General features: G+C 50.8%; 1 protein-coding gene across 2 annotated transcripts; it reads left to right on the top strand.

The window, feature by feature from the left end:
- Positions 1-5,326: 5,326 nt before the first annotated feature.
- On the top strand, positions 5,327-15,506 carry Fam210b (family with sequence similarity 210, member B). 2 transcript variants are annotated; one of them, XM_006500059.1, is made up of 4 exons: positions 5,327-5,604; positions 11,212-11,381; positions 12,343-12,601; positions 14,992-15,506. In XM_006500059.1, exons 1-3 carry the CDS (start codon positions 5,419-5,421, stop codon positions 12,557-12,559), a joined length of 573 nt encoding a protein of 190 aa, XP_006500122.1. In that variant the 5' UTR covers positions 5,327-5,418; the 3' UTR covers positions 12,560-12,601; positions 14,992-15,506. The 2 variants fall into 2 exon arrangements, with proteins under 2 accessions (XP_006500122.1, NP_080188.3); NM_025912.4 differs by having other exon boundaries at positions 5,334-5,604; positions 12,343-15,506.
- The last annotated feature ends 194 nt before the right edge of the window (positions 15,507-15,700 follow it).

A 15,700-nucleotide genomic window follows, 5' to 3' on the forward strand; every position in this document is an offset into this window, starting at 1 on the left:
CTGGCCAGCTTTCTACACAGCTCAGGGCTACCTGCCTAGGTGGGAACCAGGGAAGAGACTAGGCCCTCCTTCATCAATAACTAATGTAGACAACCTGCCGTAGACATGACGACCACAGTCCAAGCAGACCTAGAAAATTCCTCAATCAAGGTTTTCCACTCAAATGACTCTAGGTTGCGGCAAATTGAAAATGAAGGCTAAGTAGACACCAGTCTTCCTCTGTACACTGGTCGATTCTGGAGGCTTGTGTGGTACCACGGAAGCCTCACAAGGCTTGGTACTATAGCTATGGCTATCCCTACCTTGGAAGGTTGAAAGACTTAGCCATAGGAGGTGGGTTCAGCCCGTTTGAGCAGAGCTGGGAGCTCAGCCTGAGACTGTGGTCTCAGCCGGTCTGTACCGCACATCCTCCAGAGCACCCGGGTGAAGCAGGAGTTGACAGAGCTCATGGTAGCAAAATCCACAGCCGTTACGAAGCAGTTCTATTAGTTACACAGTCGTTCTGTTAGCGGAGAGACACTCCCTTAACTCTGAGTGGAATTCTTCATCTTCAGTCTAACCCGAGGGCCACCATGCCTTTCTGTGAGGGTCATGGCCAGGTGACACTCTGGACCAGAGGAAGGCTCAGCCCCACAGTTGGTGCCCTGTCTAGTGTCTGGCAGGATGGTCACACTTTATTTAAACAGAGAGAGTTCAGTGCCCCTGGTCAAGCAACATAAGGCCCTTAGCTCTCAGGCTGCTGGTCTGTCTGAGGCACAGCCTTCATGTCCCTGCCTGACCAAGCTAACACATGGGATCTGGATTGAGGACAACAGACCCTGGCCCTAAGAGGCCTGCAGTTGGTGTAGTGCCCACTAATTGGCATTTCTAATCATTTTGGAAGAGGGACCTTTCATTTTCAATGCAAACCGAGTCTTTTGTTTATTTCCTTTCTTACTTCACAGCATGCTCTGCCCTCCTCCACCACCCCAGGCTGTATTTCCACCGAAGCCTGGGGAGGGGGGCCTTGTTAGAGTTCCCTGCATCTCTTCCTACTTGAAACAGATTTTGCCACCATGATTTTGTCACAGGGACTCTTCCCACTGGGTGCCGGAATGTTTACCAAAGCGTGACACTTTCCTTTTCCTTTTTTAAAAAAAATGTATCATCATCCTCATTATCATTTTTGACAGGATCTTACATAGCCTAAGCTGGCCTTGAATTTACTATGGAGCTGGAGATGACCCTGAGCCTCTGCCCTTTCTCCTTCCATTTCCCAAATGTTTGGATTACAGTTGTCCCACAGCATTCCTGGCTTACTTTGGGGTTCCTTTTGTCTATGTCCTCGCTGGTTCTGGGATGCAGGTAGAAGGAGCTGGTGCAGGTGTAACGTGGACACATAATAAACAAAAGCCATTGGGGCCACTTTTGCCTGCTGGTGGCAGAGGTCTGGGTCCGGTACACTGTTGTCATCAGTAGTGGTCTGCAGCGCTTCGCTGATCAATCTGCTGAAAGACAATGACCCAGACAGAAAGGCTGGGAGCCCTTCCTGGAAGGGATCCAGCCCAACTCTGCAGGAGTTCCTGACAGCCAGTCCTTAAAGCACTGAGAACTGGTTCCTTGATTCCGAGCCCTTTGCAGCACTGAGGAGTCTCACCAGGCCCCTTGTCAAGGACAAGGACAGAATGAGGGCCTAATCCCTTGCAGATGGCACTCCTGCTGAGGGACCTCTGGTGACTGTACTCCTGAAACCTCAATTCCTCATGTACAAAAAAATAATAATAATAAACAGAAAAGGGTCTGTGGATAGTAAGAACATTATTAAGCCCTGGACTCAATGCCCAGCACAGAGGGGAAGAGAGAAAGAGCACAGAGCAGCTGGGCTGAGTCTTTGGTCCTGCACGGCCCTGGTTCTCCTCTAAAGCATTTGTGATCTTGGTGGCTGCGGTTTGTACTCTTATAAAACTTTGAACTATTGTCTCTGGACATCCTATACAAGCAGAATGTCTGTATTATCTGAGATTTGAGGACATCATCCACAAGATGGACAAAATTAAGTTCAGGCATGGACGTCTGGGTGGGCTCAGCCTAAGATCTCCCTGGGTAACTTTTCAACCATTTATTTATCAAGGGATTTATTGGCAGTAACTCCTTAACACCTGACACTTGACATCTCCCTTCCCTGTGTGGTCAGATCAAACCAACGGGGACAAATCTCATCCCAGCCAAGAGGGACAATTGAGACCAAACCACCAGATGGCTGACCAGAGAGGTCTTCAGAGAATACTGTTCCGAAACAAGGTGGAGGAGTTGTCAGATCAAAATGAAGTCACACTGTACACAGTGAGTGGCACTGGCCTGTAATCTCAGTGTTTGGAAAACCAAACAAAGGACGACTATAAGTTTGAGGTCAGACCCTGTCCGAAAGCCGGGGACAGGAAAGCACAGCCACCTGTGTCAGCCTCTCCAAAAATAACTCCAGTTGAAACGTTACCTGATGCGAGTACCCGAAGTGCCTGAAATGCCTTCCGACCTCAGATGCTATTTGCGTTCTGTTTGTATTTCTGATGCAGAAACATCTTGGAGAATTTGAGACTACCTCATAGCTGCTTACTGTACTCCGATGTGGTCAATGATGTGCCGGAGAGTTCTGTTACGGAGGGGAAGCCATTCCGCCAAATGAGTAGTGTGCGTGTTGGAAGGGTGTCTCCGTCCTCATGGCATGAAGCTGGAGTGTGTGAGTGTGGGAAGGATGCTGTCCTCCACGTGGCGCAGAGCTCCTAAGTGTGAGTTACTACTAGCCGTGGGGGGTTATAGAGGGCAGAAGGGAGGAAGAGCCCTTTCACTTGCCGTATTCTGGACACACCTGTACTTGGGTGTGTACATTCAGAGCATCTACACACACACATTATTGATCATACGAATGAATGGTCAAATGGTCAATATGAACGAATGGTCAAAGGCTGGCCATTCCAACACACTGTTCCTCATCCTCTGTTAAATTTAAAGGGAAAAATTTAAATGTATTTCTCTCTCCCCCCAAGAACCATAAAGCAGAAATCACAAACTCAGTTCCTAGGAAGCCAGAGCGGGAGGCCTGAGTGAATAAAGGAGACCCAGACACAAGAGCATTGTGGGACCTAGGAGGCCCTCCAGATGAAGTGCTGGGAGCCCTCTCTGACACCTTTGAGACATTCCGGATCAAATGCCCTCTCCTTTTGTGCACCAGGCACTAGGTAACAGCCCACTCTAACATTTGTGTCAAGACTTCTCCCAACAGTCTTACAAGAGGAACTCTTAGGGTGTCTTCAATTTACAAGCGAAAAGGTGAAGCTCAGAGAGGCTGAGCCACTGACTCCAGGTCACACAGCTGGAGTTGCAGGACCAATGTGACTGAGGACTATACCTTTATTTTTTTTTGGAGGGGGGGGTTCGAGACAGGGTTTCTCTGTGGCTGACCTAGAACTCACTTTGTAGACCAGGCTGGCCTCGAACTCAGAGATCCACCTGCCTCTGCCTCCCAAGTGCTGGGATTAAAGGCATGCGCCACCACGCCCGGCTTAGGACTATACCTTTAACTCATCTTTATAGCTTGAACACCCTGAGCAGAAGCAGTCCACACAGGATCAGTCTGCCTCCTTCAGACACTGGTACCGGACTACCACAAACAGAGCTCAGGCATAACCAGCGTGGTTTCTGACTCTGAGAGCTCTGCCAAGCTGGAATCCAGCCAGCACATCTTGAGAATGTTAGCTTTATACATTTTATTCTTTTGGGTCAAGGAGACTGAGCTTGGGGGCTGGTCTGGAGCTCCTGCCTCTACTTCCCAAATACTGTAGTTATAGGCTGGGCCACGGTGCCTGTCCTGGGGACCGCTGGCATTGTTTCACTGAAGTATGATTGCTCTGCATAAAAGTGAGCTTTGCTTATTGTGGTGACCCTCACTGCCCTGTCAGCCCCCTGCTCCTTGAATCCCCGCCCAAATCCCACTCACAATCCTAGATAGCCGCTGACCTTTTTGGGGGGGGGGGTCCAGAATTTTGCCTGTGAACTTTGCATTCTCTGAAGATGAAATCCTCCTGCATGTTGTGTTTGTGGCTGGAATTTTCCATTTGGCAAAGCAGTCCTGAGACTTGTCCCTAGGATGAAGGTGTTCACGCCTTACTTTAAAAAAATTTTTTTATTATTATTGCATGGGAGGGAGCATGTGTACAGGCCAGAGGAGCACTTTGTGGAGACTGTGGCTCTCTCCCCCCACCTCCCAGCCCCCACCCCCACCTTGCCTGGGCCCCAGGGTGGAACTCAGCTTGGATAGCAAGTGATCCACAGATGGAAGTTCCATTCTCCAGCTGACAGATATCTGGACTGCCCTGCTATGAGTATTGCTGTCTTCTGAGCATGTGTGTAGGACAGGTTCTCCTGGGGTCGAGGCTGGCCTTGAACTCTTAATCCTTCTGTCTCAGCCTCCTGGGTGCTTGAGTTACAGATCTGCACCACCATGTCAAGATAACAGTTTACTATTATTTCTTTAAGTTATAAGAACAGAAGGGTTAATTTTGGCTCATGGGCCTAGAGGTCCAAGGTAGAGGGGCCACATCTAATGCCAGCAACGCCTTCCTGTGGGCCCAAGTCCCCAGGCAGTGCATAGTCACCAGGTAAGAGAGAGTGCCCTCTTGTCAGATTTTAGTCCGACAGAAATGTGAGTCTTTGCTTCTCTTGAGACACTATGGGAGCGGAGTTGCTGACCAACCTGGTTTGTGTACTTTTAACTATCTGTGAAAGTACAAAACTTTTCTCCACAGTGGCTGCTTTCATGTTCACAGCCGCGATATAGTAGGCTCATTTAGAGGGCTTCTTCAAGTGAGAGTTAACCTCTATAGTTCCTTTCTTCTTTAAAGCATTCACGTAAGCATCAGTCTTCCAGGTTTCACCCATTCGGCTGAGAGGAAAAACAAAGAATGCATTAGCCCTCGCTTGAAACAGCCGCCAGCCGCGCTCCACAGTCCGGAAACTCAAAATCCTGGAAAGTTCTGAGAAAATGCATTCCACAAAGAACTGGCCTGAGGTCCTGAGAACTAGGCTGATAGACTTGGCAGGTCCCCAGCCCCGCCCACTCCGCTTCAGGAGGCGGAACTTAGCCAAGGAAGCGGGGCTGAGGGGCGGGAACAAAAGAGAGCGAGCGTCTCCAGATGCCCCACCCACTCATGGATAGGCTGCTTCTGCGGAGGGCGGAGCTGTTGGGTGGAGCCCAAAACCTGCGCTCCGCTATAGAGCCCCGCCTATCCCACGCTCAGCTCCGCTCCGGGGGCGGGCCCTAAAGGTGTTGGGGCGGGGCCTGTCGGGGGGTGGAGCTCGAGGCCCCGGTCTCGGCCCCGCCCACCGCGCTGTGTTGGAGCTGATTCCCGAGTGGGCACACTGGAGCTGCGCTCGCGGCGCGCCATGGCCGGGCTGTTGACGCTGCTTGGCCCGGCAGGAAGAGTGAGCACCCGGCTGCGGCCCCTGGCCCCTTGGCTCCTGGGAACCGCCACCTCCTGTGCTCCACCGCTCTGGGCCTTAGCCTTGTCCCATCCGGTTCCGGACGCCCGACTGCTGCGCACGGCCCGCGGGGACTGTCTCAGCCGCCAGGTAAGACTCCCCACAGCCACTCGGACCCTGATCCCCAAGTGGCCGGAGCGCCGTGCCAGGGCCAGCCCCAATGGACAATTTTTACATTGCACCTGACCGAAACGGGTCACCTCCGGGGTCCCTGAGTTCTCAGATTCCTAGAATCCGAGAAAAATCTCTTTCAGTTAGCAGCCGGAGAAACTGAGGCTAGGAGTGGAATGGTGCGCTGCCCAAGGTCATGGAGTCGCCCGCCGAGCCCCAGTTTCGAAAGCCAGAACAGTGGCGTTACCGAGCCGATCGCAAGGGGCCTGAATTCTATATGAACTTCCAGTCCGGCCCCTGGACTTGTTCCTTTTGAAGTTCAGTTGAGGCCTGGGCACTGGGCCCAGGAGGCGGCATCGCCGGTGCCGCCGGTACATCTACCGCTTCCCTGTGCTCCTTGCGCCACCCTTTTATCTAGCTGGAAGAGCAGGCTCAGAGCAGGCAGTCCATCCCGTTTTGTTGTGGTTACTTGCCCTGAGTGCTCAGAGTGAAAACCAGCTTCCATTCAGACAGCAGCATATCTCAAGTAGGTCTCAAAAAAAAAAAAAAAAAAAAAAAAAAGCAGGAGTTCAGAAGTAGTAGATCGGAAGCGTCGAGGTCTGGGGGAGTCTGAAAGAAAGATCACTGCCATGAATCGGGCAGTTCTGAGTACTGTCTGCTCCCGTGGCTTTTCAGTTAGGGATTGGTCGCTTTCCTTGAGTGCCGAGCACAATGATGGAAGGACTTCCTTCCCCTCTCTCCTGCCTGACAGACAGGACACTGGCCTCAGCTCTGCTCCTGAGCACAAGTCAGGATACTCACAGCGTACCGTGCTTCAGGGCACCGCATAGCTTCCCTCTCCTCCAGAAAGTCTTCCCTGACTACCAGTAGTGTGCCCCCCCGCCCTATACTGTCTCTTCTCTAGCGCTCAGATCTTAGCTGCCTTCACGATCTGGTACAACCTCTCACCTTGTTCTGCCACATCAGCCCTGTTGGTAGCCTAACCCTAACCCTAACCCTAACCTTAAACACACACTCTGCCTTGACAGGTGTGTTTACAGCAAGGATAAGTCTGGTCTCAGGCTCATAGGATCCATGTCTCTGCTTGCTAAGTCAATCACTTTGATCAAACGCTATCCCTTTTCCATGTCTGTAAAATGAGATGTTACTAAGTCATTTCCCAGAGGGTGAATGTGATAGGCGACAGCATGCTAGCTGGCATCTGGTACATCATGGCTGACACCAGTGATTTCTGTCATCCGTGTCACACCGCCCAGGGCCTCCAGAGCCCAGGAGCTGAGCTTGTACTTCAAAAAGGATACTCCTCAAGAAGCCAACTGTGGGGGAGGGACCTGCCCTGGGACTCAGTCCGGCATTCCCACTCCACCTCCAACCTGCCTGCCTTCACTGGGAGGCCAGCTGGGGTCTCCAAATGTTCTAGATAGTAAATCAAGTGTCTTGAGTGACATGTCAACCTCTTGCCTACAGCAAGGACTGCACTGTGCCAGAGATGGGGAGATACGCCACACAAGGAGCCCTTTCAGAGCTCAGGGTTCAGGGTCACATAGACCAAGTGAGTGGAGGCCACTTGTGACCCTGGGGGGGGGAGGGGGAGGAGTTCGTATGCAAGTGGCTTGCTGGCTGGCGTCCCTTATCTAATGAGCAGCATCCCTCCTGACTCACTCCTTGCTTGTCTTGGTGTGTCTCCTCCCTAGGTTTCACTGTTTGTTCTCTGCTCCCTAAAGTCAGAGTCTTCTTAGAGGTCTGTCCGTCTGGTTTGTTGCAATGTCCCTGCTCTGGAACACTCTGACAGGCACAGTGCTGGGTCTGGGATTGGGCTGTGCTGCCTCTGGCTATGTGCTCACACACACACACACACACACACACACACACACACACACCCCGGACTTTGCAGATCCTCTTCTGTTCATGGGGATATTGTGAGGATTGCACTAAACTAAGATTTTCATGGCACTCAGAACACGGCCCAGTACAAAGTCAACACATACGGTACTTATCAAATGGATGGGAGCAAGTGTTACCACACAGCGTGATCAACTCAATCAACCTTCTTTTTCTAATATGGCTTCCTCTGGTTGTTTTGAGACAAGGTCTCCTGTATTCCAGCCAGGCTGGCCTTCAACTCAATAGGCTTGAACTTCTGATCCTCCTGCCTCCACCTCCAAAGGACTATAGGCTTACACCGCCAAGCTGGGTTGATACTGTGCTAGGAAATGAGAGTATTGCATGTGCTAGACGCTCTACCACTGAGATGCATCCCCGCCTGAGCACTTTGAGGTCAGTGTGTCAGTGTGTCAGGGAAGTCCAGAGCCCTTGCAGGTGGCAAACAGCAGTACTTCGTGGGGAAAGAGTATCTACCGGTGCCCCATTGCTTGCCAGCCACTCTCATGAATCCCTTTGCTTCAGCTTCTTTAAATCCCTCTAGGACTTGGAAGAAAAATGCATGGTCCTTCATGTCTTGCCAGAATGGTCATTCCCTACAGGAGAGACTTTTCTAGATGTTCTGGTTCTGGGGGACAGGAAGAAAAGCTGCCTCGGCTTTCTTTTATTGGCCAGCCCTTACCACTCCCCCCTCCCTGAGACAAGCACTCCCCTACTAAAAAGCTCACAGGGGCTCTGGTCCCTTCTGATAAGTAATTCTCTCCTCCCCTGGGCTGCAGATGGGGTGGCCAAGCTGATAAGACAATCTGCAGACCATCCCAGTGCCCGCACCTCCATTAGGCCAATGTCAGTCAAAAGCCCATTGACACTTGGCCCAGGCAATCTCAGTTATGGCCCAGTCTCCGTGCCCCAGAACAGCCACAGCTGTCTGCTGAGGCCCCCTTTGTCTCATACTCTCAGGTTTGGCAAAAGGCCTTCTGGCCCAGAAGGGAGAATAGAAAGGCAGCCAGACTTCCAGCCAGAAAATAAACAGTAGCTTCTACCAGGCTAGAGGAGCAAACATTAGGGCCAGACATTTGTTTGTTTTAGAGAGGGGAGGAGGCTGGAGAGATGATCCTGTGATTCAGAGCACTGTCTGCTCTTATAGAGGACATGGGGTTCAATTCCCATCACCCACAGGACAGCTCACAACTCTCTGTAACTCCAGTTTCAGGGGAATCTGAGGCCTCTGGTACATAGATATACATACGTGCAGATAAACACCCAAACCCATAAAATAAATACTAAAATTAGATAGGGGAGCCTTGCAAAGCCCAATGGAGATACAGTTTGCTTAGGACTTGAAGGCTACAATGCAGAGAGACTCATGAAGGATTTCCATCTAACATGAGGGATGGACACATCCACACTCCCTCCCTGTAGCACATCCTGCTAGCGGGGCCAGCGCAGAGGCCGGGTGAGCCAGGGCTTTCTTCTCTAAGTTTAGTGATTACCTTCCAGGCACCTCCAGACATGATGATGACAAGGCCCAGTCCTCAGGCCTTTACCCAGATCTGCAAAAAATCAAGGTTGGGCTCACAGGCAGAGGGACAAAGAGAAGGGTCCTCTAGCTGCCCCCTGCTCTGAAACCACAGAAAGTAGGATTTGTGCACTTGGGGCTGGCGAGGGACATGGGAGGGTGCTGAGCCTTATCCCACGAGTAGGAAGTGAGGACCCAGAGCTGCAGCAAGTGGCTGTGTAGGTGCAGTTTGGGGACTCCTGCTCAAAACACAGTAGTACCATTTCCCCCTCAGTAGGGGAGTCCTGTGCCATCCCTAGCATTCTGGTGCATCCACTTCCTTGCCTTTGCAGAGTTGCTCTGCTGCAAAATCAGGGAGCAATCTGCCCAGCTGCAGGATCAATAACCAGAGGTGGCATCGAGAGCCAAAGACTCAAAAAAAAGCCTTCGGTCAGAAGCATTCTCTTGCAGAGGTGTGTTTTGTCTAATCCAAGTGTGGCTGTGACCTCTGTTGTCTGATCCAAAGTTCCCAGGCTCAGAAGATGATCCAGCGCATGTTAAGATCGTCCCATGTGAGCAGCCAGGTGGCTTGGCGGGTACACTTCTTTCTTGCCTTGCACACCTGGCAACACTGAGCCCAATTCCAGTTCCCGCTGTGTGGTTTGAATGAGGATGTCCCCATAGGCTCAGACATTTGAACACTTGGTCGTGGTTGGTGGCACTGTTTGGGGAGTTGCAGCCTCTCCGTGGGCGTGGCCTCTGGGTTTCTGGTCCTCCCCACGTCCAGTTTGTTCTATGCTTCCTGATACGGTATCTCAGCTTCCTGCTCCCACTACCACGCCTGCCGCTTGCTGCCACCGCACCAGGATGGATTCATCTGTCGGGAACCGTGGGCCAAAATGAACTCTTCCACAGCTTGCTTTTTGGCCACGGTGTTTTATCACAGCAGCAGAAAAACAAATATTACACAGACACAAAGGTGGGGGAAGAGAATCCACTCTACAAAGTCGTCCTTTAACTCCATGTACATACTGTGACATGCATGCCTGTGATGCCTGCCTGTGTGCCCGTGTACACACACACACACACACACACACACACACAGATTGGCTAATTTCTTCCCCCACCCTGGTCAGTATTTTGTCCAGGACTCGGCCTGCCCTACCGTGTTTCCTGTCTCAGTAAAGGCTCATGGCTGTTGGAGCTCCATCCTGTTCAGCCCTGCTCCCCTCTCGGGATAGTGCGGACCTGGTGTTGTGTGCTCACACCACAGACTCGGATGGTCTGAGCTGTCACATTAGCCACTTTTCTCATTTCGGTGACCAAATATTGTGCAAAAGCAGCATTAGGAAGGAAGGACTCATCGTGGCTGGGCTTTGAGACTATTCCATCTTGGTGATATCATGGGGTCAGCCCATCCAATTGCCTCTGCCGTCAGAAAGCAGAGAGACATCAACGCAGGTGTTCAGCTCACTTTCTTCTTATTCAGCACCAGAGCCCTGCCCAGGGAATGGAGCCTCCCACATTCATGGTGGGTCTTCCCTCCTCCTTGGAAAAGCTCTCACAGACCTACCCAGAGGTGTCTCCTAAAGCTATTCTAATCAAGTGTCACACTTCTGGCCTTGATAACAAGCCTGTGTCGCTCCTCTGGTGCTCAACACATTTATTAGCTCCCTCGCTAGAGGTCCGAAGTCTAAAACTTGCTTCACTGGGCTAAGGTCAAGGTCACAGCTGGGGTAGTTTGTTTCCTGAGGTTCCTGGGCAGAATCCATGTCCTGCCTTTTGCTGCGGCTTCTAACAGCCTCCCGCCCCACCCCTGGCCACACCGACACATCGTAAGCAAGCAGTACAGCATCTTCAGGAACCTGCTAACACCTCCCCTTGGATTCCAATTCGTGCCCACTCCTTGCCCTTCTAAGGACCCTTATATGTTCTCACTGGACCCACCTAGGAAAATCCAAGTCACCATTCCCAACATCCCAACATCCCAACATCCCAACATCCACGGCCAGACTCCATCCGCCAGGTCCTTCTGTGCTAGGAGAGGACCTGGACGTCCCCCGGCCGCAGTTCTGCTGACACAGCCTGGCTTAGCGGGAGTGGTGGTCACTGACATCTGAGGAGGAGGCAGGGGTGCAGAGATCAGATAAGGATAAAGGCCGGTGGCAGCTACCAACCTAACTAACCTCCCCTTGGTCTGTGAACAGGAGCCCAACAGGACCCCCGAGCCAGGAGGCAGTGTCACCGGCACAGAGAAAAAGCTAAGCAGAACACAGCAGCTGAAGAAGGTTTTCCAAGAGTACGGGGCCGTGGGCGTGTCAATGCACATTGGGATCTCCCTGGTGTCCTTGGGGATATTTTACACAGTTGTTTCCAGGTACAGTTTTCACCTGTGTTCATTATTGTTTGTGGCTGGGTGTGGCGGCGCACACCTGTGAGTGTTTGGGAAGCTGAGACCAAAAGTTCCAGGGCAACCTGGGCTTCAACATGAGGCACGTCTAAAAATAAAGGAAGGAAGGAAGGAAGGAAGGGAGGAAGGGAGGGAGGGAGGGAGGGAGGAAGGAAGGAAGGAAGGAAGGAAGGAAGGAAGGAAGGAAGGAAGGAACGAAGGAAGGAACGAAGGGAGGGAGGGAGGGAGGGAGGGAGGGAGGGAGGGAGGGAGGGAGGGAGGGCGGGCTGGGGGTGTGGCCCAGTCGGTAGAATCACTTGCCCAGCCTTCACAAAGCCCTGAGTTCTGCTCCTCAAACTGCATCAGCCATGCACCTGTAATCCCAGCCTTCAGAGGTGGATGGAGGCAAGAGGGTCACAATTCAGGTCATCCATCCTTGGTGACATAGAATTTGAGCCAGCTTGGGCATGAGACCTTGTCTCAAAAGTATTGTTTTGGATTTTTTTGTTATTGTTTGTTTTCTTGCTGTAAGCTAAGCTAATGTGTGGGTTATTGGTTTGTTTTTTTGGTTGGGTTTTTTTTTGTTTGTTTGTTTTTTGTCTTGTTTGCTGAAACCAACTGATCATCCAGGTCCTTACATTATTATATACTTTTAAAGTGGAGTTCCTCTGGGTCAGCGAGACAACCCAGCAGGCTAAGGGCTTGCCACACAAGCCTGATTGCCTGGGTCTCAGTCCTAGAATTCACAGTGGAAGGAACTGATTCCTGACCTCTGACCTCCACATGCATGGCATGGCGCGTGCATTGCCTACACTCACACAATAATCATGAGTTGTTGTTTTTTTTAATAAAAAGTAAAAATACTGTTAACCCAGACAAATCAATTTCTTGCTTTAATCCCTGCTGTAATGTTTTCTTTGTCTCTTTCTCTCCCCACCCCTACCCCCAGTGGCATAGACATGTCTGCAATCCTGCTTAAACTTGGCTTTAAAGAGTCCCTGGTGCAGTCCAAAATGGCAGCAGGCACCAGCACATTCGTGGTGGCCTATGCCATCCATAAGCTGTTTGCTCCCGTTCGGATCAGCATCACCTTGGTCTCTGTGCCCTTTGTCGTCAGATACTTCCGCAGCGTTGGACTCTTTAAACCTCCAGCCACCAAGCCTTGACGCCAGTCTCTTCTGATCTGCAAGATTTGGGCTGTGTGCAAGGTGGCTTTCTTTCCTGGTGGGGGAAGGGAGGGGCCGAGGCTAATTGCTACGTTCCCTGTGGGTTGGTTTTACTTTTATCATCAAACATCTGGTGTTTTAATTTACTTTTTTTTTTAATGCTGTTCCTCATGTACATGACTTAAAAATGTCACCAAGGCATCAAAATGAGTTGACAGCCAGGCCTGGTGGTACAGGCCAGTAAAGCCAGCTGCTCTGGAGGCGGAGGCAGGAGGATCTCAAATTCAAGCCTGCTTAAGCTACTTATAGTTCAGGGTCCGCTTAACAATTTATAAGACTGTGTCTTGTTCACCAGTGAGAGAGGGCTGAGGTCATTACTCACCTGGCACAGACGGCCTAAATGCAATCCCCAGCACAAAAAGAGACTGCCTACAAATTGTTCCTCTAGATCATCGGGGCAGAGGTGCTGTCTATAAAGCCCCCCCGGGGGCTAACCTTTGCTCAGATTCTTAAAAAGCAGTGGTTAATTTGCTGGCTTTTCAAACCCTGCCCGCCCTGGTTTGCCTGCGGTTTAATATGCAATATTCAGCAGACAGCTGCTGGCGCTACAATTAGTGAGGCGAAAATAACCACGATCCACATTACCATCAAGCCCTTGACATTCGCAGCACTTGCTGTGGGGAAAGCAGGCCAAGAACTTGTCATGTGCCCCATCCACTTCGAGGCTGGATGGGATGGGGCTCCAAGTCTGAGATTTCATTGATACTAGGCAATATGGTTTGTAAAATACAGAAACACTGCCCAATTGTGATGTTGTCAATGGGCTCCTGATGCCCATATTCTGGGGAACCTTAGATACTGCCATAGAAGCTAAAAGCACCCTAGCTTTCTTAGACAATCCACTTAGCTATCTGAAACTTGAGGCATTCCAGACCTGACATGTTTACAATGCACCACTGAACTTTTTTAAATTGAATTAATCAGATGTATATTTGTACCACTTTGGGGGGTGGGGGGAGGTTGAGAGGAAAATATTGCTCGTTCTAACTGTAAAGAAACCAAGAAATAATACAAGCTGGGGAAAAGAGATGTCTTAATTAGGGTCCTATTGCTGTGATGAAACAAAATGACCAAACTCACGGTTCCATACAACACTTCATCAAACACAGGGAGGGCAGGCACCTGGAGGCAGGAGCTGACAGCAGAGGCCAGAGAGGAGAGCCACTTACTGGCTTGTTCAGCTGCTTTCTTACAGAACATAGCCTGCCAGCTCATGGGTGCCAGTGGTTCTCAACTTGTGAGTTGCAACTCCTTTGTCAAACCTCTAGCTCAACTCAAAACAGTAGCAAAATTAATTGTGAAGTAGCAATGAAAATAACCTTCTGGTTGGGGGCCACCATGAGGAACTGTACTAAAGGGTGGCAGCATGAGGAAGGTTGGGTACCGCTGGTGTAGAGGGAGGTTGGAATAGAAAGTCAAGCAGAGACTCAAACTGAGGCTTCCTCCTCCACGAAGTCAGGAGCAGACAGAGCAAGAATTGGCTCCAGGGCTCAAGCCTGCCCTCTGGGCAGCCTGGCGTGGGGACACTTGTTCTGTTCTGTCATATCCAAAACAAACTCCATCCCCCCCAAGGCAGCCCAAATATCCAGAAACGGGCTCACCTGGACTATAGAATTTCTGCTGGTCAGATAAAGACAGCATTCCTCGGGAACCCGTGAAACTGGTTCTCTCTCTACCAAATGGAGTCATTCTCCTTACTTCTGGCAGAAGGGTCATAGCTCTCCCAGTAGTAGACCTGTGGTACCTAACGGCGTATCAGGGCATGCTGGTATCACAAGACCCTGATACACATTTCAGTGTTCCTAGCCCTTCTTGTCCTCCCTACCCTAAACTGCCCCCAACTCACAGGCTTCCCGTCCCCCAGCTGCCTGTCCTTATAACCAGCTATTCTCTGTCCTCTTGGCTCCTGGTCCTCTCTGTGCTCGATTCTCTATCCTGTGCCAGTTTCCTCTCCGTCTCACGGATCCCCCGGCCATGTTCAGTCCACCCCTCTCTCTCTCTCAACTTCAGATGCCTCTGGCTGTTCTCATGTCTATAATAAGAACCTCCCCGCAACCATACGAAGTATAACCATACATCTATAGTTCTCCCCCGGGGAGCTAGTGTTTGAACTTTGAAGTCTGCTCAGCTGCATGGTGGAAAGGACTGTGTTCTTTTTTTTCTTGCACACAATTCCTTTGAAATTACATTGACAGCCAGGAGACAAAGGAGAGAACTGTTAACTAGCAGAATGCATTTTATAGAGCTCTGGCTAACCGCCTCTTAGCCCACGGTTACCCAGTCATTTGTCTCAGTTAACATTTAAAGGAGTTTTTGTGAGACAAATTCTCCATTGTGAGATCTCTGAAGTGGGATTGTCTTATTTTCCTTAGTACAGCCCACTGCCAAAAAGCTTCCTCTGATGTCAAATCAGGATGTATTACCGAAACTGATTCCAAGGACATCCACATAGCTGAGCCAAGATGCTCCAGGCCAGTGGCAGGTGGACTGGAAGAGGCCTCTCCACTGAGCCTGTGTTCTGTGCTTCAGGCTCTGGATCATCACCCCCGCTGCTCTCCCATTCCGGTACCTAAGTAACATCTATGCAAAGAAACACATTAAAAGCAGCAATAAAACTGCTCCTACCCACAGCCACGGATCTTCCAAACCTAGCCCCGCTCTCAGGCCTCTACCCAGCAGCCAGAACACAGCAAGAGTTGAGGTGAAGCAACTAAAGCACCGTATAAGCCAGCAAGGCGCACAGAGCTGCTCCTGCCTATGTGATCTTTAAGTAGACCAGGAGCCAGGAAACCACTTTAAGATGTAAGCCATTGTGTGTCTCTAGTTTCTTAAGCAGACCAAGTGAATGGCTTACAGTCTGAAACAAATAAAAGCCTTTGTAAAAGTCTGCGGTCTGCCGTCTGGTAAGCCATCACTGCCGCCAGGAAGAGCGCCATGGGAATGTGGCACTCCTCTGCATGTAGGATAGTCACAAACTAGCCGGAGCTAGAGGAGGCAGTGTCCCGTGCTCAGTTTGCCTCCCTGGATTGCATCTCACTTAACTGCAGCTTGGGTGGACAGTACTAGCAATATTGCTACTTC

Source organism: Mus musculus, chromosome 2 (assembly GCF_000001635.26).
Source record: "Mus musculus strain C57BL/6J chromosome 2, GRCm38.p6 C57BL/6J".
NCBI classification, from domain to species: Eukaryota; Metazoa; Chordata; class Mammalia; order Rodentia; family Muridae; genus Mus; species Mus musculus.

What these genes read in the sequence shown, in the direction of transcription:
- Fam210b (XM_006500059.1), top strand. Translation starts at nt 5,419, where the DNA reads ATGGCCGGGCTGTTGACGCTGCTTGGCCCGGCAGGAAGAGTGAGCACC. An exon ending in GGGACTGTCTCAGCCGCCAG is followed by an intron (nt 5,605 to 11,211) that starts GTAAGACTCCCC and finishes GTCTGTGAACAG; the next exon opens with GAGCCCAACAGGACCCCCGA. An exon ending in TTTTACACAGTTGTTTCCAG is followed by an intron (nt 11,382 to 12,342) that starts GTACAGTTTTCA and finishes CCCTACCCCCAG; the next exon opens with TGGCATAGACATGTCTGCAA.